At 55.2% G+C, this 26,448-nt stretch overlaps 2 protein-coding genes and 1 long non-coding RNA gene across 4 annotated transcripts in view; 1 reads left to right on the top strand and 2 right to left on the bottom strand.

Moving 5' to 3' along the window:
- Positions 1–585: 585 nt before the first annotated feature.
- LOC115604758 lies at positions 586–4,272 on the bottom strand. The gene is made up of 5 exons (XM_030478145.1): positions 4,210–4,272; positions 3,374–3,443; positions 2,170–2,541; positions 1,876–1,995; positions 586–881 (listed from the first exon to the last, which is right to left on the bottom strand). The coding sequence occupies exons 1-5, from the start codon at positions 4,267–4,269 to the stop codon at positions 814–816; spliced, it is 690 nt and encodes a 229-aa protein (XP_030334005.1). The 5' UTR covers positions 4,270–4,272; the 3' UTR covers positions 586–813.
- A 6,282-nt stretch (positions 4,273–10,554) lies between these two features.
- The window catches only part of TNPO3 (transportin 3), a 26,948-nt gene continuing 11,054 nt past the window's right edge, over positions 10,555–26,448 (top strand). The window contains exons 1-7 of one of the 2 annotated variants that reach the window (XM_030478140.1): positions 10,555–10,837; positions 18,585–18,785; positions 19,781–19,854; positions 20,155–20,311; positions 23,223–23,366; positions 24,889–25,064; positions 26,196–26,334. In XM_030478140.1, coding sequence (XP_030334000.1) covers positions 10,715–10,837; positions 18,585–18,785; positions 19,781–19,854; positions 20,155–20,311; positions 23,223–23,366; positions 24,889–25,064; positions 26,196–26,334 — 1,014 coding nt within the window. In that variant the 5' untranslated portion in view covers positions 10,555–10,714. The remainder of the gene's footprint in view (positions 10,838–18,584; positions 18,786–19,780; positions 19,855–20,154; positions 20,312–23,222; positions 23,367–24,888; positions 25,065–26,195; positions 26,335–26,448) is intronic. The other variant, XM_030478139.1, reaches the window with a different exon arrangement.
- LOC115604756 lies at positions 14,731–22,908 on the bottom strand. Its single transcript, XR_003990401.1, has 3 exons — positions 22,807–22,908; positions 21,203–21,208; positions 14,731–14,742 (listed from the first exon to the last, which is right to left on the bottom strand). It is a non-coding gene; the product is annotated as an uncharacterized LOC115604756 (long non-coding RNA).

The raw sequence follows: 26,448 nt of genomic DNA, 5'->3' as shown, positions 1-26,448 counted from the left end.
ACCCGCCCGTGCCCGGGACGCCGGGACTTGAGTGGCCGTGGGGCGGTGAGTGCCCCTGCACACGCGTGTGCCCGGGGCGGGCGCTGCCGCAGCGCTGAGCCGGCAGGACTGTGCACCCAGCGGCGGGACCGAGGCACCGGCCGCCGGGCGGGGCTGCGGGGGCCGGGCGGGACCGGGACGGGGCCGGGACAGGAACGGGACATCGGGGGGGGGAACACGGAGGGACCGCGACAGGGCCCCCCCTCCCGCCACCGAGCTGCGGGGGCGTGGCCACGGTGGAGGGGGCGTGGTCAGAGGTGTGACCATCGATGTGATTGGGTAGGGCGGGGAGGGGGCGTGGCCATCCCGTCCCGCAGTCCGCAGCGCGGGAGCGGGGACACCCCCCCCACACCGGGACCCCCGTACCCCATCCCTACCGCGGACCCCCCATCTCCCCCCGCACCCCCATGTCCCATCCCCGCCGGGGACCCCTCCCGGGACCCCCACAACCCTTCCCCATCCCAGCTCCCCCATTCCCCATCCCTGCTCCAGGACTCCCGCCCCCCCATGGGGACCCCTATATCCCCCTGGAATGTGGGGTGCAGGCCGGGGTGCCCGGTAAGGAGGGGTCACCCCCCTCTCCGGAGCAATGGCTTTATTTGGGGACTGCCCCTGCAGCCCCCTCCCCAGCACCCGGCACCCATCCTGCCCCTCCCCGAGTCCTTGTCCCCCCACTTTGCCACAGCCCAGCCCCGGCCCCCCCAGATCCCACTGGAGGAGCCGGGGCCGCATCCTGCCCCGGGGGCACAGGGGAGCTGCTGGGGCTGGGGGGGCTCAGGCACTGGGACTCTTCATGTCACCCAGAGCCACCGAGGCTGCTCCCGCTGCTCCTCCTGCTCCGCCTGCCCGGGATGGGCCCCACGATGGGGGTGACCATGAGACAGGGCCATGGGACCCCCAGATGGCACCCATGGGTGCCCCAGCATGCCCCGGGGTCTGCATACAGAGCTGCTCCCACCCACATCCCTGTCCCGCTCCCATCCACATCCTTATCTCTCCCAGTCAATCCCAATCCCATCCTGTTCCCATCTTCATCCCTGTTCCCGTTCCCATCCACATCCCAATCCCCATTCCCAATCCCATCCTGTTCCCATTCTCATCCCCATCCCTGTCCTTATCCTCAGGCCCATCCCATTTCCAGCCCATCCCCATCCCAATCCCATCCCCATCAAATCCATATCCCCATTCCATTCTCAACCCATTCTCATCGCATCCCTGCCCCAGCCCATCCCCATGCCAATCTCATCCCCATCCCATCCCCATCGAATCCACATCCCATCCCCATTCCAATCCCATTCCCATCCTGTTCCCATCCAAATCCCAGCCCTTTCCCATCCCCATTCCACTCTTATCCCCATTCTAATCTTTCCCCAACCCCGTCCCCATCCCATCCCATTCCCACCCACATCCCAGCCTGTCCCCATCCCTATCTCATCCGCAACCCAATCCCATCCCCATTCCTGTCCCCATCCCCACCCCAATCCCATCCTAATTGCATCCCATCTCCATTCCAATCCTGTCGCCATCCCATCCCTATCCCCATTCTGTCCCCATTCCAATCCTGTCCCCATCCCATCCCCATCCCATTCCCTTCCCCATCCCTATTCCATTCCCTTCCCCATCCCTATTCCTATCCCATCCCAACCCCATCCCATTCCCTTCCCCATCCCTATTCCATTCCCTTCCCCATCCCTATTCCTCTCCCCTCCCAACCCCATCCCATCCCCATCCCAACTCCACCTTCACCAAGCAGCCAGGATCAGACCACCCCCTCCCCCAAATCCCACTCCCAGCCGAATGGGGAATCCCCAATAGAATCCCACCCGCAGCACCCACCTCGTCTCCCGCAGCACCCGCAGCGGCAGCACATCACCACCCCGATGGCCACCGCGGTGAAGGCGGCCACGAGGACACACACCACCATGATCATGTCCGGCTCCTCGCTCCTGGGGACCTCTGTGGAGCATCACGGGCACAGGATGGGATTCCCCCAGGCTGGGGCACCCCAAAGTGCAGAGCAAGGACCACCACATCCCACCCAGGGGCTGCTCCAGGTGATGGACACCCGGGAATAGGGGGGGATCCCCCAAACCGGCTGTTGTGTCCCCCCTCAGCACCAGCCCCACTCACCGGCCGCCGTGGGCTGCAGGACCAGGCTGCAGAGGAGCTGCCGGGGGGCAGCACCGGCCACGTAGCAGGAGTAATTCCCGAAGTCGGGATCGCTGAGGTTCCTCAGGAGCAGGGCCAGGCCGGCGGCCCCCGGCCCCGTGGCGCAGAAGGACACCCTGCCCCTAAACTGGTTGTCGGGCTCCTCCGGTGGGATCCAGCCCGGCTCCGGCGGGAGCCAGCCCAGGCGGTGCCGGAGGACGGGAATGGGGTGGTGGGTCCCATTCTGGTGGGTGCAGCTGAGGGTGACCCCCCGTAGGTGACCCCATGGCTGGGTGCTGCAGGGCAGGCAGGCGTCATCCCCGATGGATGCGGTGACGGTGACGGGGGGCTGGTCTGTGGGGTGGGGAACACAGCGGGGTCACACATCCCATGATCCAGCCAACCAGGAGCCCCAGGATGGGGATACAGGATGGGATAGAGCTGGACAGCCCATGGGATAACAGGACATGGGGGTCCCTGTTGGATCCTGGGTGCTGGCACTGGGTTTGGGGGACACAGCAGGGCCACCATGCCCCAGGGATGGGGATATAGGGGTGGGATGGAGCTGGACACCTCATGGGATAGTGGGATCTGGGGGTTCCTGTTGGATCCCGGGTGATCCTGGGCACAGCAGTGTCACCCATCCCATGCTCCAGCTCCCCCAGGAGCTCAGATATGGGGATATGGAGGTAGGATGGAGCCGGACACCGCATGGGACAGCAGAACATGGTGGATCCCAGATGCTTGCACAGGGTTGGGACAGGGGGAACATTGCTGCTGGGTCCCTGGCACTGGGTTGAAGGGACACAGTGGGGTCACCCATCCCATGCTCCGGTTCCACCAGGAGCCCAGATATGGGGATATGGGGGTGGGATGGAGCCGGACACCCCATGGGACAGCAGGACACGATGGATCCTGGCACTGGGTTGGGACAGGGGACACGTTAAAGCCAGATGCTGGCACACGGGCTTGAGCAGCGGCTCGTGCCAAGGCCAAGAGCTCAGAGCTGCCAGGAGCCGCCCCGTGAGTCACCACCACGCCGGGAACATCCCCCCTGCCCGCGGCCGCCTCGCCCGTGCCCCTGGGACTCCATCACCCCACATACGGGGTGTGGATGGGGGGTGCCCAGGGATGGGTGATGGGGGGGCTCTGTCCTGGACCCCCCACCCCACTGCCTGGGGGGTACCTGCAGCAGCCAGGGCCCAGAGCATCACGATGGGGAACAGCACCATCCTGCCGGCATCCGGACCCACCACCTGAGAAGACAAACGTGTCACCCACATCAGTGGGTCACCCCGAAAACAGACCCGCATGGTAGGGGGTGGGACCTGCCAGGGCGGGCAGGGGCAGGGTATGGCTGGGGAGGGCAGGGTATGGCTGGGGAACGCAGAGCTGGGTGCTTGTATGGCAGGGTCTGGGGCAGCTATAGGGAGGGGTGTGGGGTACTTATAAGGAATGGAATAGGATATCTATAGGGCAGGGCCTGGGCTACATATAGGGCAGGGCCCGGGGCAGCTATAGGGGAGGGGATGGGGAGGGTCTGAGGTACTTATGGGGTAGGAACTGGAACAGCTACACGGGAGGGTCTGGGGTACCTACAGGGGAGACGCTGGGGCAGCTATAGGGCAGGGTCTGGATTACATAAAGGGCAGGGTCTGTGGTACTTATAGGGGAAGGTCTGGGGCAGTTAGATGGCAGGCGCTGGGGCATCTACAGGGCAGGCGCTGGGGCAGCTATAGGGCAGGCGCTGGGACATCTATGGGGCAGGGTCTGGGACTGCAATAGCGGAGGGTGTGGGGCCGCAAGAGGGGAGGGTCTGGGGCCGCTATAGGGGCGGGTATAGAACAAGGCAGTGGGCAGCAGCCCCCCGGCCCCCGCCCCCCGGGATGCTCTGGGGGGCCCCGTTCCCGCGGGGGGGGCCACACGCACAACTCCTCCCGCCCCGCGCCCCTCCCCGCCGTGCCCCCCCCCCCCCGCCCCTCACCGCCGTGTCCGGCCGCCGCCCGCTCACCCGCGCCGCACCGAGACCCCGCAGCCGCCGCGGCGCCACCGCCCGGGCCCGCACAGGCCCCGCCCCTCCATGCTTAGGCCACGCCCCCTTCAGAGTCAGAGCACGCCCCTCCACGCCCAGGCCACGCTCATCCATGCACAGGCCACGCCCATCCATGCCGATGCCACGCCCATCTATGCGCAGGCACCGCCCCTCCATGCACAGACCACGCCCCTTCAGGGGCAGGCCCCGCCCCTCACCGCCGCCAGGCCCCTCCCTGCCCAGGCCACGCTGCTCTCTGCACAGACCCCGCCCCTCTCCACATAGGCCACGCCCACAGACACCGTCCAAACTCGCCTAGGCCACGCCCCTCCATGCTCGGGCCACGCCCACAGCCACCGCCCGGGCCCGCCCCTCCATGCCCAGGTCATGCCCCTCCCCATCCATGCCCCGCCCCTCTCTGCACGAGCCCCGCCCCCTCCTGCTAAACCACGCCCACAGTCACGCCCCTCCCCGGTCAGGCCGCTCCCAGGCCCCGTCCCTGAGCCACCACCCTGGCCACGCACCTGCCCGCTTAGGCCACGCCCCTCCCCGCCCAGGCCCCGCCCCCCCCGGGTGCGCCCGGCCCCGCCCACTGCCGCCCCATGGCTTGAGGGGTGACACCCCCGGTGTGTCCGTGACGTCAGAGACACGTCACATTGCATCATCACGCCACGTCACGTCACCGAATACAACCTAATTGATGTGATACGATATGATATGATATATAAAGATACAGATTTATACATATAGGGATACATAGATAAATATATAGATAAAAATATATACATATGGTTATTTCTATATTATATATATTTTATATATATTTAATTTTTTTGTCATAAATATTTAATATCTATTTAATTTTTAATCTATAAATATATCTCTATGTATTTAATATATATAGCTATGACAAGAATAAAGTAAATATAAATGTATTACAAGTTATTAGGTAATTGCAGCTGGTGATGGAAGTGGATACAATGCAATACTTCCAAAAACACGCAGCAATGATCTGATTTCTGTTACATACAAAAGCAGAGTATTTCGATTTTCATATTGTATACATAATGGAAAATATTTATATTTTTAGGTTATATGTAATATTTATATGATCTGAAATTAGATTAGAATAAAATAGAATCGAACAGAATAGCATCACATCTGTGTACCATAAGCCAGTGCAAAATTAGCCCAGGAAAGCAAGTGTGTAGTGTGTGTGTGTATAGAGATATAGATACAGATATATAGGATATAGATATAGATATATAGGATATAGATATAGATATAGATATAGATATAGATATAGATAGACAGAGGTATAGATAGAGATACACATATAGATATAGATAGACGTATAGATAGAGATACACATATACAGATATAGATAGAGATAGAGGTAGAGATACAGATATAGATATAGATATATAGGAAATAGATGCAGATATAGATATAGATATGTAGATATGTAGATATATAGATATATAGATATGTAGATATATAGATATAAAGATACAGATATAGAGATAGAGATAGAGAAATAGAGATACAGATAGAGAGATACAGATTTAGATATATATAGATGTAGATATATAGATATATCTATAGATATATATAGATATATAGATATATAGATATATAGATATATAGATATATAGATATATCTATAGATAGAGATAGAGAGATATATAGATATATAGATATATAGATATATAGATGTATAGATATATAGATATATATAGAAACAGATATAGAGATAGAAATATACATATGTATAGATATAGATAGATAGATACAGATATAGATACAAAGACCTAGAGATAGACCTAGAGATAGACCTAGACATATAGAATAAAATAAATATATACATATGACAAGTTATTAGATAATTCCAGCTGGTGACAGAAATTACAGAAATATACAGCAATAATCTGTTGTATGGTACATACAAAAAGTATAATGTTGGTATTTTCATACTGTATGCAATATAATATATTGAAAATAGGATATTATAATGTAAAATATAATGAGATAGAATGTATAACATAGCAATAATTAATAATATAATGTAATGTAATGTAATGTAATGTAATGTAATATAATATAATGTTGGAATTCAAATAGAATAGAGAAGAAAATAATATCACATCTCTACTACAAGTCGCTACAAAATTAGCATAATGAAAGAGAGTGGATGCATATATATGTGTGTATATATAAAAACAAGAAAAAAGCAAATAACACCATATTACAAGTCATTGAATAATTGCAGCTGGTGATATAAGTAGATACAACACTGCCAAAAATACGCCGTAATAATCTGTTGTGTGTTACACACAAAGTTAGAATCTTGGTATTTTTATACTGCAGAGAACCTATACAGGAGTTATAGTTTTATGATATGTTATATATATAATATTATAATTGATAATATATTATATATCGTAATATATATTCGATATTTTATATTCTATATTTTATATTCTATATTATATATTCTAGATTTTATGTTAGATTTTATATATTATATAGTCTATATCACTTATCATTATTTGTTATGTATTATGTATTATTTATTATTTACCATTTATTATTTATTATCTGTTTATCCACCAGTGCCAGGGATGGCGCGTTCACACCTTCCTTGGGTAACCTGTGCCGGGGCCTGATGGCTTGATGGCCCGATTGAACCAGGAGAAGGAGGGAGCATTATTGCAATCCCTGGATGAGACCTGATCATTCCACGACGATCACGAGAGGGAAGGGAAACCAAAGGAGTTTCCCCCCCAGACTCCTCTCAGTCGGGTGCTCCTGGTGGCCCACACGCTGGTTTTGGCTCCAGGCTCGTTGCCAAACAGTGGGATGAGGGATAAGGTCAGACCGAGGATGTGGGGAAGACAACCTGAGTAACGACAGATGGTTTCACTGCCCACTGCTGGGAAAGGAGATGCTCATTTCCCCGGCGGCTGCCCACCTCCCATGTGGAGCTGCAGGGAGGTGTTCGGAAGGAGAATGGTCTTGTTGTGCAGGATGAACCTGGATGGTTCATCCAGCGGACAACTGATGATCCTTATTCTTTACTATGGAGTGGAGAGGCGCTGGCACAGGGTGCCCAGAGAAGCTGTGGCTGCCCCATCCCTGGCAGTGTTCAAGGCCAGGTTGGACACAGGGGCTTGGAGCAACCTGCTCTAGTGGAAGGTGTCCCTGCCCGTGGCAGGGGTTGGAGTTGGAGGAGCTTTAAGGTCCCTTCCAACAGAAACCGTTCCATCAAGGTGACCATCATACACATGGCTGAGGTTTGGGACTCACAGGTCCAAGAGCCAACTCGCAGCTGAGTTTTAAGAAGTCCGTTGAGGAAAACCATTGGGCTGGGGATGATGAGGGATGTGGGAAACCCACCACATTCCCTGGGCTTCAGCCCTCCTCTGTCCATCTTTACTTTAGAAACATGGTCCATTGTCTGATGGGGTGGAAACCATGGTCCTAACCCCAAACTTCCCATTTACTGGGAGTCTATGTTATAAAATCTACTTGCCATGAGGACCACAAGGATCTACCACCCCTCAGGTTGTCCTAGGTGGGGATGGAGCCACCCCACCATTGCGCCATTGGAGATGGGGAGGATGGGTCCTTTTTGACCCATCATGGTGTGCTGTGAGCACCAGCATCTTCTGGATTGCGCTGGGCTGTGGAATTCCCTGGGGAGCAGAAGAATCTCCCCATCTTTCAAGGATGGAGAACAGGGTCCGTATTCTAAGGGTGCATCTCCAGCAATGGATCCAGTATCCAACAGGGAAGAAGCCAGCAGAGCTTTATCCCATGGTGACCACATGGCCAGACCATACAGAACTGAACTGGGCTCTATGGGGAGCTCGTTGCCACAGTCCCTGTTGGCATCTTCCTTCCATGACTCCTCTGGGTAGGCTGAAGGGGTCTATGTAGAGCACTCAACAGAGGTTGGGTCATGGCTTGATGGAGACCCCCTTCCCTTCCGGATGGGCTGGGATGTGGTCACACCTTCTCCAGAGCCTACCAGAGGAATCCCTTCCCTTAAACACCACCTAGATGTGGTTCCAGTGGGATTTGTTGGGATTTGATCAGGATTTGCCACCCAAAGTGCCCCATGAACTTCTGCCCTGGGATTTGATATAGCCATGAGTAATATATAATATCATAACTGGGATGTATCCCAAAGCTTCTGGATGCAGGAAGCTGCTTGACCAGCCGGTCCCAAACCCTCTTCCTGCAGGAGACCCCATAAATGGCTCCATTTTGGGTCTTGCTCCTTCCTATTGAGGTCTTTTTCTGCCAGATCACTTTGTTTTGCAAGGGGGCTCCAGTCTCCCACTGGAATCTGGGTCTGGATCTGCCCCACATCCATGTTTGGAGCTGGAATGTGGGACTGGAGGCAGCTCAGTCCTGGAAAGGGGGGATCTGGATGGACACACTGATGGGAAAGAGTCAAATGCAGACCCCAACATCCCACTGGATGGCAAAGGGCCGGTGATTCCGACACTGTGCCCCCTATGGGAACCCCACATGGACCCACCATGAGGGGAGGAGGACACGAGGGAGAAAGGAAAATGAGCATCAACCCCAATGTGGGGCTTCTGCTCACTCCATATCCCGGGAGCCGAAGCCCCATCCCCTGGGATAAACCAGAGCCAAAGCTCGGGGTCTTCACCCCAAGGGGACCTGGTCTGGTGGAAGATCCCGTCTCTCTGACATGGAATGTGATGGGTGGGAGCGGTCACATTGACCCGATAAGTGCCTGAGCATCCTGCCGCATTCCCATCTTCTTCCCTGGGGTCACGTCCCTGCGGATCCTGTTATTCCACCCCAATTTTAGGTGGGATAAGGGCTCCAGGGAGCAGATCCCGTGGGTCAGGCCCTTTCCTAAAACAGGGAGGGAAGCTCCTGTGGGGCTGAGGTGGCCCTATGGGGATGAGGGGCTGGTGGGATGTCACTGCAGGTTATCCCGTGGGGAGATGGGGGGACAAGGGGACTCCGGGGGGCTGGGAATGGAGCTGGATGGGGACTGGGATCACCATGGGCTGGGCTGTTGGGCACAGTGGGAACGGTGGGGCACAGTGAGCCAGGCTGGGATGGGGGGCTGCGGGTGATGGGGCCCCAGTGGGATGGGGTGATGGGACTGGGGGGTGGTGGGACTCAGGTGGGACAGGGTGATGGAACTGGGAGAGGGGCAGTGGGCCCCTGCTGGAACCCCCATGGGCCTGGGGGAGGCATTGGGGTGGGGTAACAGGACTGGGGCGGCTGTGGCATTCCAGTGGGATGGGTAGTGGAACTGGGGGGGCATTAGGATGCTGTGATGGGACTGTGAGGGGGTGTGGGGGGGACCCCAGTGGGATGGAATGATGGGACTGGGTGGCAATGGGGACACAGTGGGACAGGGAGTGGAGTTGGGAATTGGGGGGTGTGATGGGACCGTGGCTGGATGGGAGAACAGGACTGGGGGAAAGTGGGTCTCCAGTGGGGTGCGGTGCTGGGACTGGGAGGAGTGATGGCCCCTTGGTGGGACAGGGTGATGGGACTGGGGGGCAATGGGGCCCTGCTGGGATGGAGTAACGGGACTGGGGGGGCAATGGGACCCCGGTTGCACAGAGTGACAGGACTGGGGGGTCAGTGGGGTCCCAATGGGATGGGGTGATGGGGCTCGGGGCAGCGGAACAGGGTAATGGGACTGGGGGGGGGGGGGTGGGGGGGGTGGGTGATGGGACCAGGGAGTGCTGCTGGGATGGATCAACGGGACCAGGGGGCAGCGAGACCTCCATGGGGCGGGGAGATGGGGCTGCGGGCAGCGGGACCCCGGCTGCACGGGGGGACAGGACTGAGGGGTGCCGTGGGATGGAGTAACAGGACTGGGGGGTGCGGGACCCTTATGGGACGCGGTGACGGGGCTGGGGGGGGCGATGGGACCCCGACAGGACCCCATGGGACGGGTCAATGGGGCTGGGGGGAGCGGTGGGACCCCCCCCGCCCGGTCTATGTGCACTGTGGTGGCCGGTCCGGAGCACCGGGACCGGGCTCACGGTCCGGGGGGGGGGGGTGTTACAGCTCCGGTACCGGGCCCATCGTGTGCCCGGAGCCCCCCGGCACCGGCGGCACATTGCGGGGTGCCCGCGGGCTCCTTCCGCGTGTGGCCGCGCCCGCCCGGACCGCTTTGAGCAACGCACCCCGGGCAGCCCGGCGGGGCCGGTGCGGGCGGGGCCGGCGGTTTACGGGCGAGGGGTTGGACCGTGCCGGGATGCACCGCCCCGGGTTGGACCGTGACGGTACCGAGCGGTACCGGGAGGAAGCGGAAAGGAAAGGCCGGAGCGGGAGGAAGGGGAACGGATCGCAGCGGAACGGAAGGAAGCGTCCGCGTGTTTCCGGAGGGGGCCGCGCTGCGCGGGTGCACCGGCCCGGCCCGGTACCGGAGCGCGGGGCCCGGACATGGCGGCGGGCGGCGGGCGGCGCTGAGGGGACGCGGCCGCGGCCATGGAGGGCGGCGGGAAGCCGGGGCTGCAGGTCGTGTACCAGGCCGTGCAGGCGCTCTACCACGACCCCGACCCCAGCGGCAAGGAGCGGGCGAGCTGCTGGCTGGGAGAGCTCCAGCGATCGGTGAGGCCCGGCGGCGGAGCGGGGAGCCGGGCACCGGGCGGTCCCCCCCCCCCGGCTCCATCCCCGCGGCGGGGCCCGGCCCGGGCTCCGTGTGTGTGTGTGGGGTGGTTCTGGGGGTAACGCGGGTTTGGGGGTACCCCCCCCCCCCCCCGGGACCCTCCTTGGGTCGGGGTTTGCTTCCCAAGAACGGGAGTGGCGGGAGGAGGGGTTGGGATGAGCCCTCGCGGGGCTCGGGGGGTGGAAATGGTGCCGGGGGGGGGCTGGGGGGGGATGTGGGGTCGTCCTGACCGTGTCCCGCCTGTCCCAAAGGCAATGGAGGGGTCAGTGGTGGATCCAGAGCCCCATTGCTGCTCTCTGGAGTCTGTGTGTGACACACAGCGAGCTCCTTCACCCCAAACTTCACCCTAAAGAGCCTAAATTTGGGAGTTAATGTATCAGTGGTGGATGCAAAGCCTCATTCCTGCTCTCTGGAGTCTGTACGTGGCATATGTTGGGATCTGTCACCCCAAACTTCACCCCAAAGAGCCGAAACCTGGGAGCTAATGTGTCAGTGATGGATCCAAAGCCCCATTCCTGCTCTCTGGAGTCTGTGTGTGACACACAGCGAGCTCCTTCACCCCAGACTTCACCCGAAGAGCCTGAATTTAGGAGTTAATGTATCAGTGGTGGATCCAGAGCCCCATTCCTGCTCTCTGGAGTCTCTGTGTGACACACAGCGAGCTCTTTCACCCCAAACTTCACTCTAAAGAGCCTGAATTTGGGATCTAATGTATCAGTGGTGGATCCAAAGCCCCATTCCTGCTCTCTGGACTCTGTGTGTGACACACAGCGAGCTCCTTCACCCCGAACTTCACCCCGAAGAGCCTGAATTTGGGAGCTAATCTCTGGTTTGGGGCCTCACATCATCCTGGTGGAAGCAGATTTGCTCCCTTCAGGCTGTCACCTGGAGGTGGCTTCGCTTCTCCTCTCCAAAGGCCATAGTTCCTGCTGGTGCATCGCTCCCTGTGCCCGGCCTGTCCCACCCTGGGGCAGTTTTCCCCCTCTGCTCTTCCTCACAAACCCTTTTCCTTCCTTTCCTCCCCACTGGGCTCTTCATCCCAATGGGATATTTCCCCTCTGTGCTTCCCACACACATTTCCTGGAGCTCCATCGTCTCTCCCATGGGCTGGTGGGTCTTTTCCTACCACAAACTCATGTTTTATTCCCTTTTTTCCTTCCTGATTTCCTCCTGTTCCATCCTGATACCACCAGAGTTTGCAGCAGCGCTTGTTTGGAAACCCATCGCTTGTGTCTGTGTGGATTTAGGCAGCTGCTTCCCTTGCTTTATCCTCTTGGGAAGGGGCTTTGCCATTTGGAAAGCACTTGGGGGGAATTTGGGTCCCACGGAGGGGCCTGCTGGCGGGTCCAAGCCCATGGTGGTTCTTTGGTGGGTGTGAGCACTGCAGGATGTGGTTGTACCCACACACGGATCTCATTTGGGTTAAAAAAGAGGGAAATTATTATTTCTGAGGCTCTTTTTGTCCCAGAAACAACCCAAATCTGTGCTGGCAGCAGCGGGTGCTGCCTGTTTGCTGCCTGAGGGCACCAAGAGCAGCACAAGGGCTCTGACCCGAGAGCACAAGGGGGTTCAGATGCTGCAATTCATGGTTTGGGTGCAATTCAGAGCTGGGAGTACTGAGGACTTTCAACCCCCTGAGCACCCATAAGGATGGGATCTGTGTGGCCATGGCAGGTCTTGGGGTTGGTTTTGCTCCATTGTGGTTTCTTCTCTGTGTCATCCAGGGTGTTTTTAATATAAACCAGGGGTGCCCTGATGTGGTTCTTGTGCTGGAAAACCAAGGGGATCCCTTTGCTTTTCAGAGAGGAACATCACTCCTCAAGAGAAGTGCCTTCAGGAATCTCTTCCCTGCTTGGACTCACTCTGTTGGATGTCCCAGGGTGGTTAAACTCAAGCAGTGACTTAGTTTGACTCCAGCTTAACAGCATTTCTGCTTCTCAGTTGTTATTTGTGCTGATCTGGCCTTATCCTTTCAGGATTAGGATTAATTCCAGTGATTTCCCAGACCTTTGGGTGCTCTGGGACATCACCTGGTTTCATCCTGCTCGTTTCAACTCCTCTTCACTGAGCGTATTCCAGCTTTCAGGAGCACTTTGATAACGTAACCATCCAGACAGATAACACATGGGACCTGCTCAAGGCCAGAAGAGGTGACACTGTGGGTTCTGCAGTGACCTCCTGAAGCAGCTTGTGGTGGTAATTGTGGCCCCATGGTGGTGGCACTCGTGGGTTTAACCCCGTGGTAAGTGGGATCTGTGGGGTACGAGGACCCCTTGGCTGTGGTAGAACATCCCTTGGACTTTAACTGAGGGGTGTGGGGTGAAGTTAAGGTGAAGCTGCATCTCAGCAGCTTTATCCTGCAGGTCTGGGCTTGTCTGCTCATAGAGTCACAGAGTGGTTTGGGTTGGAAGGGACCTTAAAGCTGTGGCAGGATGTCTGGAAGTCCATTTGGGCACATCCAGAAGCAGCCCAAGTGTCAGAGCATCATTCCATGAGCTGCTCATGCCAAAAGCAACGGGTAGAAAAGGCTGTGGGAGGGAGGATGATGTGTCTTCTGGCCTAGCATTGGAGAAGATACGTTTCCTGACCGACCAAGGAGCCTCCTAGGATAAGCTGGTTGATGTGGTGGATGGGGAGAGCAGTGGGTGTCCTGTTCCTTGGTGTCTAACAGGACTTCCAACACAGTGTCCTACAGGAGCCAGAGAGATGGAGCTGGTGGTCGGGCTCAAACAGCAGTGATCACCGGCCTGAAGTCCAGCCAAGTGGCATTCCTCAGGGATCCATAGTGGTGTGGATACTGCTGGATGTCCTTGGGAATCACCTGGATGATGGGACAGATCCAGCACAGCCAGTTCATGGGTGATGCCACGTTGGAGGAGCAGTGATGCTCTGGAGGCAGGGCTGCTTGCAGGGGACCTTGGTGTGTGGAGGAACAGGCTCATGGGGCCTCCTGAGCTGTTCTGTGACTCCGAGGTTTAGGTTTCTCTGTTGTCTTCTCAGAGTCTTCCTGGCTCCAACATAGATCCTCCATGGTGAAGCTTGCCCGTGGAAGCACTTGAATCCTTCCAAGGAAGGGGAATTTGGGGGGGGAAGGAATAAAGTTAAACCAGTTGGTGGAAGTTGCTGCCTCCACAGCAAGGCTTTACCCAAAGGTCCACCACAAAGTGTTCCTTTTGGGCTGGAAGCTCTTGATTCTTACAGCACCTACAGCTCACACTTCATCTTTGTGAGGTTGTGGTGTCCATCTCTTCGTCTGGTGTCGAATAGGCCCGTTCTTCCCTTTCCACTTGTGTGGAAAAGGAGGGATATTCCAGGGCTGGAATCCATGACCAAAGCAGCCTCGTGGTGCCACCACATCTCCAGCACACAAGCTGCCATCTGTAACAGACCTGGCTCTCGGGTGGAAGATGTCTTCCTTGACTGGCCCTCTCAGGTCATCTTCAGAGTCTTGTTGAGCAGGAGACTTGTCTTTGAAGGCTCTTCCTTTGCCTCAAGCAGGAGCTCAATGCAGTGATGTCCATCAGAACCGTCCTTCAGAAGCCTCTCTGGGACCCAGGGGAGAGGCTGCTCAGTAGCTGGAGGGTTTGCAGCTGCCTTGGCTTGGGAATCATGACCTTGGACATCTTGGAGATGCTGCTTGGCCGAGGAATGGAGACAGAGAGCTCTTTGTTAGTAGAAGAACACTTGGTGGCTGCCTCTCAAGCAGGCAGCCTCCTGTTTCCGTGGCTTTATGGCTCAAACCAGCCTTGGTCTAAAGATGCTCCGTAACATCTGAGGCTGCCTGAGGAGCTCCTCTGGCTTCAGCTTCCATAAAGCTGGAAGATCTGTTCCGTGAGGAACTCTTCCACTAGTTGGGATGGAATGGGCTGGATGCTCCTTTTCCCAGGTTGGTTTCTCCAGGAAGACTTATTTGTCGTGGAAGGGACTGGAGCTGAGGAGGTGGCTCTGCACCAGGGCTGGTACATGCGTCCTCCTACCCAAAACCCTTGTGTCCCTCAAACACTGCATCTTCTTTTGAGTAGAAAAGACAACGTTGCTTAGCTCTGAGAGCCACTGATGGGTTCCAGCCTCAGGTGAGCTCTGAGGCAGAAGCTCTTCCCTGTGAGGGTGCTGAGGCGCTGGCACAGGGTGCCCAGAGAAGCTGTGGCTGCCCCATCCCTGGCAGTGCTCAAGGCCAGGTTGGACACAGGGGCTTGGAGCAACCTGCTCTAGCGGAAGGTGTCCCTGCCCGTGGCAGGGGTTGGAGCTGGAGGAGCTTTGAGGTCCCTTCCAACCCAAACCATTCCATCACTGTGATCTTACCAGCTCCATTTCCACCCATCTCCAGGGCTGAGGCTCTTTGCATCAAGGTTCTTCCATCACGACTGTGTTTGTGTGAGAGCTTGGATGAGCTCTGAAGAGCAGCCTTGGTGTTGGGGGCACGTGGCTGCTGTTGTGGACAAGCTTTGGGATGGTGGGAGGCTGGAATCCTTGCAGAGAAGTGATGGAGCTGCAGAAAGTGAGCACTAAAAAGCTGAAACCACATTAATTCTTCTGCCCAATGTTCTCAAGTATCATTTCTGGAGCTCTCACACCACAGATCCTCTCTGAATGATGGATCCTCATCAACCCCTTTGGTAAAGCTGAAATGAAAGCTGTGAGGATGGTTGGTCTTTGGGTGGAGAAGGTCCCTGGGCCCCTTGTTTCCATCTTGGTCTCTTCGTGTTTCAGCTGCATCAATCCCCAACTCCTGTTTCATCCACTAGTACGTGTGAAGCTGCAGATGTTCTGCTCTTCAGTGTAGGGCTTTGGGGTTTGTCTGCCTCTGGGTGCTGGGCAGAGCTCTTTGGGTGATGCTCTTCAGAGCTCAGTGACAGGCCTTGGGCTGTCTCCCTGCTTTATGCTTGTTTCTTCATTGCTCAATTCTTACAGGAAAAGTGAGTTTTGAAGCCCAGAGAAGAGCTGGATCGATGGGAAAAGCAAATGTTACACTTGTGAGCAAGCCCGTGTGCAGGTAGATCCCATGGGGCTGGAGGAAGGTGAGCTTGGAGCCCAGGGACTCACACATAGAGGTGGGAAGAGCAGCTCCTTCCTCCATGGAAGCTTCACTACATCTTTGCAAGAGCATTTTTGCTTCCGAGTGAAGAACAGCCTCAGTTTTAGGTAAAAACCCTTTTGTAAAGTAGTAGTAGCGTCATGCCTGAGCTGTTCATAACAGGATTGGTGTTGACCCCCAAGTACAACACTCTGCAGGTGAGCACCTTTGCTCTGGCAGGGTCTCTGTGGTAGGATGTTGGAGGTGTTGGGCCACCAAAATGAGACATAATTTGGATGGAAAGCCAAGACTGCTTTAGTTTGACCCAATAGTTGAGAAGGTCCTTGTGAGTGTCACCCCCTGTGGTTGGGAAGGGGATGTTGTCACCAGGCTGCTTGGTTCATCCTCATGGATCTCTAGAAATCCATCTGGAGCTGAGCGTTCCTAGGTGGAAACAAGGAATGAGCCTTTAGTTTCCAACCTTCCAAGACAAGCTGGATTGTAGGCTTGCAGAAGAGCCTCTGCCACCCCATAATACTCATATCTTCTTAGCAGGAAGGTGAGTTTTGTTCAATCATCACCCACAAGACCTGAGGAGGTTGGTGAAGATTCTCCTCGTGCAATCCTTTGGCCATAGGACATCGTCTTCCACTGGAGGGTGTTCTCAACTCTCTTTTTCTAGTGCTCCATTGGTCAACACTAGAATCTCAGCTCATTCTTCATCCAACATCTTGGAAACACTTTGTGGGCACCTGCCCAGAGAAAGATTCCCCAAATGACATGAAATCTGTTGAAGATTTGGCTGCTCTGTGGTCAATGGCAAGATGTGTTGGGTGGTTGATAGCTGCGGTCAAAGACCAAGAGTTTCTTGACTTCCTAACGTATCTTTAAGGTGTTTCTTACCTGTTCTGCTGCCATAAAGGTCCCTTCTTGCTAAATACTTCTTAATTTTTAGTTAGTTTCCCTATATATTCCCTATATATTGATTTGCAGTCCAGGGAATCATCGCTGGAGCTGCCTGAAGGTGCATGAGCCAACCCACGAGCCATAGAACCACAGAATGGTTTGGGTTGGAAGGGACCTTAAAGACCATCTGGTAATAGCTGGAGTTACTGGAGAAAGCTCATTTGGCAGCCCCTGGGCACAGAGGCAGCTGGGCAAGAAGGGTCAAAGGGAAGGAGCGTGTCTGGAAGGAGGCAGCTCCGGAAAGATGCTCCCCTTGACCACTGTGGGCTTCAAAGCTTGGTGAGCACCTACTGAAAGTAGGGGCAGGCCAAGGGGAATGGCTTGAACCTGCCAGAGGGGAGATTGAGATGAGCTCTGAGGCAGAAGCTCTTCCCTGTGAGGGTGCTGAGGCGCTGGCACAGGGTGCCCAGAGAAGCTGTGGCTGCCCCATCCCTGGCAGTGTTCAAGGCCAGGTTGGACACAGGGGCTTGGAGCAACCTGCTCTAGTGGAAGGTGTCCCTGCCCGGGGCAGGGGTTGGAGCTGGAGGAGCTTTAAGCTCCCTTCAACCCAAACCAGTTGGGATTCCATGATTTTCACAGTGGTTATAGTGATAGAAACCAGCCTGATGAGTGTTGGACGTGGTCACCCTGTTCCTTCTGGGTGCTCCTGGCTGTGTGTAGCAGTTTTTGGGTGCAGGTCTGAGTAAGGGCCGAGGTGCTCAGTGTTGGTTGCACACATGGTGTGCATTGAGTAGTCCAAGCTTTGCTAAGCACAGAAATTTCAAGCCTTGTGGAAAAATAAAACCTTAATCTTGAAGGAAAACCCAAATGATCTTTCCAGAGCTGGGATGTTGCAGATGTTTTGGGAAAGGAAGAGGATTTCATTGGATCATCTCAGTCCTGTGAAGGTCTCATTCCTCAACGGGAGACCCCCAATCCAAGCCTTTCTTCCTAAGCCACGCTGATGTGCTGCAGCAGTGGTGGGGTCTGGTGGCACTTGGTGGCCCTGCCAAGCTTTCCTGGCTTTGTTTTCCCACCAAACCCTATGCAGGAGGTGCTTCAGCAGCTCTGACGGAGCCTGGGCTGTGATGTTGACCCCATCCTGGTGAGGTGAGGGTGGCACAGGCTCTCCCATGGGTCCTGTGGCTCACCCAGTGCTCTCCTTGTAGCTTCTGGTGCCTTCGGTCTCGCGCCAGGCCTGGCAGATGCTGATGTCCCTCACCGCTGGCTCTCCTCCAGGCTCTTTGGCACATCCATGGTGTGCTGCAGCATCTCCAGTGCCAGCCTGTGCTCTTGGCCTCAATTCTGCAATTACATGCCATCATTGTGACCTGCAGAGGTTTTTATCCCATCCTTTTCCCATTTCTCCCTTGCTGGACTCTTTCTGCTTCTGTTGCTGTGTAATAGGCTCAACTATTGTCTACTTTAGCCCAAAACCCACCTCTCCATGCTCTTCACTTCACATCAGATCACTCTCTAAGCTGCTCTCCTGAAGGGCTTGTAACTGAGGCCATGAGCACCAACACTGGTGTTGGGAGCTCCTTCAGCTCCTTGGGTGGGTGTCACAGCCCCAGCACCTTCCTTAACCACCTCCCACCACTTGAGGTGTGATGGCAACACGGATGGACTCTGCTGGTGAGAATCAGGGGAGGATTTTGGGAAGAGGATGTGTTTTCCTCATCATTCCCAAAGGGGATTTGGGTGTCACTCACTGGCTGTGCTTCCTGCAGGTCCACGCCTGGGAGATCTCCGACCAGCTGCTGCAGATCCATCAGGATGTGGAATCCTGCTACTTCGCGGCGCAGACCATGAAGATGAAGATCCAAACTTCCTTCTACGAGCTCCCCACGGATTCCCACGCTTCCCTGCGGGACTCGCTGCTGTCCCACATCCAGAACTTGAAAGACCTGTCACCGGTCATCGTAACCCAGGTAGGTGCTGAGCAGAGGGCGCATGAGACAGCGAGGGCTCATCCTGACTTGCCCTTGGGAGCAGGCTGGTGTCCCAGCCCTGCCAGCACCATTCCTGTAGGAGCTTGGAGGAGGAAGAATTGATGCTGGTGGTGGCCACCTCCAGCTCTTGTCGCTTTGACTTATTCTAAGGCAAAACCCTTGGTTGCTTTTCCTCCAGCGTGGAAGTTTGATGCCTGCAGCCTCCCCCATCGTGTCTCCCAGCACGGAATTCCTTCATTATTGAGTTCCTTTAGTTAAATCAATCCTTTACCCTCCTGTTTGCTGTTTGCAGAGGCTGAGAGGAGGCACAGCTCTTCCTGGTCTGTTCCTTGTGCTCTGCAGTGCAGACAGACCATTGATCTGCCCAGCAGCGCCCTGGGTATCCAGAGGGATTTCTTCCAAGGTGCTGGCATGTCCTTGGAAATCCCTTCGTTCTCATTATCCATAAATCCCTGTGGCACAGGGCTGTCTGACACTGCACAGGCTGAGGCAAAGCTGCCTGTTCAAGCCTTAAATAGCCCCAGCAAAGAGTGTCACCCCATCGGGGTGGTGGGTGTTCCACAGGGATCATGCACACCACAGGGATGATGTGGATGAGTATCCCATGATGAGCTCTGATGGTCACAGAACCTTTTCTCCTGAGCTGTTGGGCAGATTGTATCAGTTCCTACAACTAATGTGTGGTTTTGTTTATAGGATCATGGAATCATGGAATGGTTTGTGTTGGAAAGGACCTTAAAGCTCCTCCAGTTCCAACCCCCTGCCACGGGCAGGGACACCTTCCACTAGAGCAGGTTGCTCCAAGCCCCTGTGTCCAACCTGGCCTTGAACACTGCCAGGGATGGGGCAGCCACAGCTTCTCCATTCAACCCATTCCAGTGTCCCCCCACCCTCATGGCAAGGAATTTCTTCCTTATATCCAACCTAAATCTTCCCTGTTGAAGTTTGAACCCATTTCCCTCTTCTCCTTCCAGCTTGCTTTAGCAATAGCAGATCTTGCCCTGCAGATGGCTTCTTGGAAAGGCTGCGTACAAACACTGGTGGAAAAGTAAGTAAATCCTTTATATCATTAAACTTTAAATTGATCCTTGAGTAAATGTGGACGAGGTGAAGCTGCATGGACCAAAAAGGCCTCCAGCAGCAAAGAGCCCCGTGATAGGGAAGCTTTTCTTTCCTACAATCATGGAATGGTTTGGGTTGAAGGGACCTTAAAGCTCCTGCAGCTCCTGCCCCGGGCAGGGACACCTTCCACTAGAGCAGGTTGCTCCAAGCCCCTGTGTCCAACGTGGCCTTGAGCCCTTGTTTGTCGCCTGCCCTCAGAGCCCATCCTCCCTCCCCGTTGCTCCAGGTACAGCAACGATGTCACGTCACTCCCCTTCCTGCTGGAGATCCTGACGGTGCTGCCCGAGGAGGTGCACAGCCGGTCCCTGCGCATCGGAGCCAACCGCCGCACCGAGATCATAGAGGATCTGGCCTATTACTCCAGCACGGTCATCTCTCTGCTGGTAAGGAGGCCACGCAGGGAGCAAGGCCCTGGGCAGCTGCTGGAGAGCTTCATCCAGCTTCTTGGAATCATGGAATCAACTGGGTTGGAAGACCTTTGAGATCATCAAGTCCAACCATTCCCCAGATGTCACTAAGGGCCCCATCTACGTGGTTTTTGTAGATGAGGCTCCATTCATTCTTCTCCTACTGCATGGCTCTGATCCAGGTTATTCCAGGCTGGATGTATGAACCAAGCTGGGTTTATTTTATCTCCGTTCCAAGCAGATCAAAATCAGAGTCAGGTTCTTGTTGTCATTGGGTAGAAAATGGAGCTAGTTGTGGAAACTCAATAACCATCTCATCCTCTCAACTGGGCTGTCCCTGTGAGCACTGCACTCATCTAAGTGGTGGTACCACGTGTGGAGGCTTCTCTTCCAGCACCGTGTGCTTTTAAGTTCAGGAAAAGCTCTTTAGCATCCTGGATTTTAGGTCCTAGGCTGGGATTCCTGTGCAGGCTGTGCTAGTTTTGGGTTGTTTGAGGGTTAAGCAAGAAATTACCTCAGCCTGTTATGGGGGGGTGTGTGTAGATCTCTACATCATCACCTCTAGATCTGCACATCTTGTGTCTTGATATATCATAGAATCCCAGACTGGTTCATGTTGGAAGGGACCTTAAAGGCCAAGATTGTTGTGGACCCCAAAACAGAGCAAGTTTGGGGAGCAGAGAGTAAGCATTGAGGTGAATCTCTTCATGGAGTGAAAAGAAATGCTCCTTGCCAACTCCTTCCTTGCCAGGGAGCCTTCTCATGTTCTTCAGCGTTGTTTGAGCTCCATAAATGAGCAGCCAACCCTGTCTCAGGCTTCCAATGGAGCATGTGCCATAGTCCCTAGAGCTTCCCATCAATGTCTACCCTTTCCTGCTGCTTGTCTAAAGAAGGAAAGATGACATCCCCTCAGCAGCATGTCACGAGCCTGTGATTCCACTGAGCAACTGGCGAATGTCACCGGGCTCCAGATGGACTCAGGGTTTGGGGTGTTTCATTGCAGCATCTCAGCAGCAGCTCTGCAGCCCCGTCTTCCCGTGCTTGGCTGCCCTGCACCCGTGGGTCTGTGGTCACTCTGCCTGTTCCAGCCACCTCCCTACCCTCCTGCTCAGTATTCCTTGAGTTGTAGCTGTTGAAGATGGGAAGAACCATGGTCTTTGGGATCATGGGATGGTTTGTGTTGAAGGGAGCTTAAAGCTCCTCCAGCTCCAACCCCTGCCACGGGCAGGGACACCTTCCACTAGAGCAGGTTGCTCCAAGCCCCTGTGTCCAACCTGGCCTTGAACACTGCCATGGCTGGGGCAGCCACAGCTTCTCTGGGCACCCTGTGCCAGCGCCTCAGCACCCTCACAGGGAAGAGCTTCTGCCTCAGAGCTCATCTCAGTCTCCCCTCGGGCAGGTTAAAGCCATTCCCCTTGGCCTGTCCCTCCAGGCCCTTGTCCAAAGCCCCTCTCCAGGTTTCCTGGAGCCCCTTTAGGCACTGGCGCTGCTCAACTTGAGGCCGTTTCCTCTCATTCTCCATATCAGGGCACACAGCTGAGCCATGTCATCTGCTCCAAGCAGCTCAGACCTTCTTGGGAGGACTCTTCCCCCTGTGTTGCCCCGGCAGAGCTCCATGCCGTGACCAGCACAGCCCTTGGGGGAGCCCAGTTCCACCTTTTCCTTAGGCTTGTCTTTGCACAAGCCCTTGCTCCCTCCCGAAACCCTTCTCACCTTCCTGCCATCCCTGCCTGTGCCGTGCCCCCCAGCAGGCTCCAGCCCCTCTCTGGGACGTGTGGGAGAAGCCTGGCTGTCACATCCATGAGACAGGCAGTGTCACCTTGCTCTGGCTGCTCCCAGCCTCTCCAGAGACGATGTGAGGATCACCAAGGGACATAGTGCTGTCATAAGAGTTTCTCTTCAGATTTCTGCTTCTGCCGGGAGTTGCCGTGGTAAATCCCCAAATGAATTCTTTTCCATAGGATTTAGATCCTAAATTCCCTTTCTTGAGTTAAAAAATGGGGTATTACAATAGGATACTGCCATGGAGTATGATATTCCACCTTCAGGATTGAAGTGTTGAGCAAGGAGGATATCCTGGGCAGGATTGCTTGGCTAATCCAGGCTCTCTCCTGGGAAGAAGGGAGTCTGGGATCCTTCTCCAGCTCCTGCCTGTCCACCTCTCCTTCCTATCCCTCAGCCTGGCAAGGGAAAGGTTCCTTTCAGGAATGATGGTTCACATGTCCTCGAGGTGGCCTTTGGGCTGCGTCTGACCCTCAGGACCCATCTTTGGCAGCGGTTGTTTTGTGGTGAGGAATATAAAGTGAGATGGGATTGAGTTTAGGGATGTATCATGTAGGAAACTCATTTGTGTCCGTGCTCCACTGGTCTGAGACAGGATCCTGCAGGAAACTGATGGCCTGGGAATGAGTGAAAACACTCAAAGTGCTTTTCTTGCCTCCACTGGGTCCAACACTGCTGCTTGATAGGACACTTGTAGAATCCCAGACAGGTTTGGGTTAAAGGGACCTTAAAGCTCCCCCAGTTCCAACCCCTGCCACGGGCAGGGACACTTTCCACTGGAGCAGGTTGCTCCAAGCCCCTGTGTCCAACCTGGCCTTGAACACTGCCAGGGATGGGGCAGCCAAGTCTCTCTCCTCAGGGCTGCTCCATCCATCCTCTTCCCAGCCTGTGTTTGTGCTTGGAATTGCCCCGACCCACTTTGTTTGTGCCTTTTGGAGGGGTCTCTCCTGACTGTCCCAAGCCCTCTGTGCCTTGCCAGGATTCATGGCCAAGTTCTAGCTGCTAACTGTGGACACTCCAGGATGGCTTTCCAAGAGTTAGGTGTTACATTGCTTGTGGAATTACCTGTTGGGTTCCTCACCAGTCCCTCCTTGTCCTGCTGCAGATGACGTGTGTGGAGAAAGCAGGCAACGATGAGAAGATGCTCATCAAGATCTTCAGGTGCTTGGGGAGCTGGTTCAACCTGGGGGTCCTGGACAGCACCTTCATGGCAAACAGCAAGTTGCTGTCACTCCTCTTTGAGGTGCTGGTGAGTGTTTGTCTTCTGTGATGAGGGTTTGGTGGGCTTTGAGGACCAGGAGCTGTGGAAGGTGAGTTTCATCCCTCCTGTCTTGAGCAGGAACCCTCTGCTAGCGGGCAGGGAAGAGCAGGCTCCCAAGGGAGAAACCAGAGATACCCTTTGGGGTTTCCTCTGCCCGTGTGCTTGTTCCCTAGTGCAGGAATTTGATGTGGAGGCAAAGCTGATGGACAAAAGTACTGGCAGAGCTTTCACAGAACATGCTGTGTGTGTTCGGCTGTTTGTGTGGAAGGAAGAGGCTCTGCTGCTCCTTTGGTGTTACTCTTCCCTGCCCTCGTTCTGTTTTGATCCAGGGAATATGAGCTCAGAGCTGAGCATCATTCCCTGTTCTTGGAGAGACTGGAAAGACTCCACGATCTCTCCTGAGCAGACGCCTTTGCCTGGTTTTACTCAGCCACCTGGCTCAGGAACCCCCGTGAGAGCTTTCCACGATGCCTCTGCTCCCCACGGTTTGGGAATCTTGGCTTTTCCTGGGGAGCTGGATGTGCACCAGCAGAGGGGGACAGCAGAGGTCACTGCTGCCTGCAGCATGTTGGGCTAAGGCAGAGCTGCTGCAGAGAGGGAGGTGTTGGGCTGCAGGAACCTTCCTTCCACCTCCACGAACTTGCTGTTACACTGGACAGCAGAGAGTAAAAGACAGAAGTTGAAAGGCCTTTATTTAATCACAGAACCCCAGCCTGGTTTGGGTTGAGGGGACCTTAAAGCTCCTCCAGCTCCAACCCCTGCCCCGGGCAGGGACACCTTCCACTAGAGCAGGTTGCTCCAAGCCCCTGTGTCCAACCTGGCCTTGAACACTGCCAGGGATGGGGCAGCCACAGCTTCTCTGGGAAAAGTCTGTGCCAGCGCCTCAGCACCCTCACAGGGAAGAGCTTCTGCCTCAGAGCTCATCTCAATCTCCCCTCTGGCAGGTTAAAGCCATTCCCCTTGGCCTGTCCCTCCATCCCTTGTCCAAAGCCCCTCTCCAGGTTTCTTGTAGCCCCTTTAGGCCCTGGAGCTGCTCTAAGGTCTCCCCTTCAGGAGCCTTCTCTTCTCCAGGCTGCCCCAGCCCAGCTCTCTCAGCCTGGCTCCAGAGCAGAGCTGCTCCAGCCCTCGCAGCAGCTCCGAGGCCTCCTCTGGCCTCGCTCCAGCAGCTCCACGTCCCTCTTGTGCTGTTGCCCCCGAGCTGGACGCAGTTGCATCCCTCTGGATCCCATCCCTTCCCTCCAGTGTGTCACTGCAGCACAGCTCCGTGTGGGGTTTTTCCTCCTGGGTTTCCCTCTCTTGAGGAAGACTCAGTGGGATGGGGTCAGTTTGGACCCCAAGTGTCCACGCTGGTGAAGCAGCACAGGCTTTGCAGGGCCGGTGGCAGTGACTTGGGGGTGGCTGTGAACCTCTGCAATGGATTTTGGGCACAAGAACAACAAACCCCTGGGTTTTCCATCACCATCTCACTCCATAACACAATCACTGGGCTCTTCTTCTTCTTTCCTTGCAGCAACAAGACAAGACATCATCAAACCTCCACGAAGCCGCCTCGGACTGCGTGTGCTCAGCCCTCTACGCCATCGAGAACGTGGAGACCAACCTGCCCCTGGCCCTGCAGCTCTTCCAGGGCGTCCTCACTCTGGAGAGTGCCTATCACATGGCTGTAGCACGGGAGGACCTGGACAAGTAAGTGAGCTTCCAGCCTGGGAAGGGAGGAGAAGCACCAGCGTTAGCTGTGCCGGTGTGTGTCTGCGGCTGATGGTGGTTTCCGTGCAGCACTCTGAGGTCTGGTGTGCAAAGAAGTGTCTGTGGAACAAAGATGAGGGAGCAGATGACTTCCTTGGCCATGGTGGCCCAGTTTGTGCTCCAGGCAGGAGGCTGGGCTCAGGGTTTGGCTGTCAGCAGGTCTGGATGGGGTGGTGGTGTTCCCTGGGGCGGGTGAAGCGCAAGGGAAGTGTCCTGAGGTGCAGCTGATGCTTTACCAGCTTTAAATAGAGGTTAGAAGCACCTTGTTGCTCCAGATATCCATACCCAGCTCAGCTGTTCCCACTGGATGTGCCACTGGGTCAACAGCCCCTGCTTCCTGACTTCATACTTCGATGGAGCACGTTGGCACCAGTGCTCCACTCACGTTGGCAGCTACAAAACGCTGCTGCTCTGATGGGACACCCCTGACCTGCAGCCACAGCTTCTCTGGGCACCCTGTGCCAGCGCCTCAGCACCCTCACAGGGAAGAGCTTCTGCCTCAGAGCTCATCTCAGTCTCCCCTCTGGCAGGTTAAAGCCATTCCCCCTTGTCTCCTTTGCCATCTTCAAGCAGACTGAAGCTCATAGTTCAGCTCAAACTCAACCACTGAAGTGTTTCTATCAGAAGAGCAGCTCTGGTGTCACCCAGTGCTTGGGCACTGGGACATCCTGGCTGGAAGGGGACGGGGATGTCTTTTACCAGTACTTTTAAAGCAGGTTTGTCCCTTTGCCTTCTGAAACGTGGCACCTTCATGGTGCTGCCTCAGACCCGAGCTGCTCAGTGTCCCTCTGCCCCACGCTGTAGGTTTGGAGAAGTCTTCTCAGCTGCTGTGACTGATAGTGAGAATTTCATAACATTTGCTTATTGGAACTGGGTGTTTTCACCTAACTCTGGGCGAAGCCAAGTTCCCCTTTCTGTTTCCCAGCTGCTGACTGCACGCTGAAGCAGAACTTGCTGTTTCTTGGTGTGAGCTGAAGCTCCAGAGCGTGTTACCTGCACGGCCCCAACCTCTCCGTGCTGGGCTGTGTGATCCCGTGTCCAGCTCTCTGACTCGTTGCTTTTCCTCCCCAGGGTGCTCAACTACTGCCGCGTGTTCACCGAGCTCTGCGAGACCTTCCTAGATAAGATAGTGTGTACCCCAGGCCAAGGGCTGGGAGACCTGAGGACACTGGAGCTGCTGCTCATCTGTGCAGGTCACCCGCAGTACGAGGTGAGCCGGGATGCTCCGTGTTCCTCTCCGGGTCTCACTCCTCCACAGCTGAGTCAGCAGGGAGGGAATCTTCCCCTTGCCTGGCCACGTGGTCGGGAGGGTTCAGTTCCTGTG

Source organism: Strigops habroptila, chromosome 3 (genome assembly GCF_004027225.2).
Source record: "Strigops habroptila isolate Jane chromosome 3, bStrHab1.2.pri, whole genome shotgun sequence".
Lineage (NCBI taxonomy): Eukaryota > Metazoa > Chordata > Aves > Psittaciformes > Psittacidae > Strigops > Strigops habroptila.
Note: the sequence above shows the minus strand (reverse complement) of the source record. Positions and strands in the feature narration are given on the sequence as shown.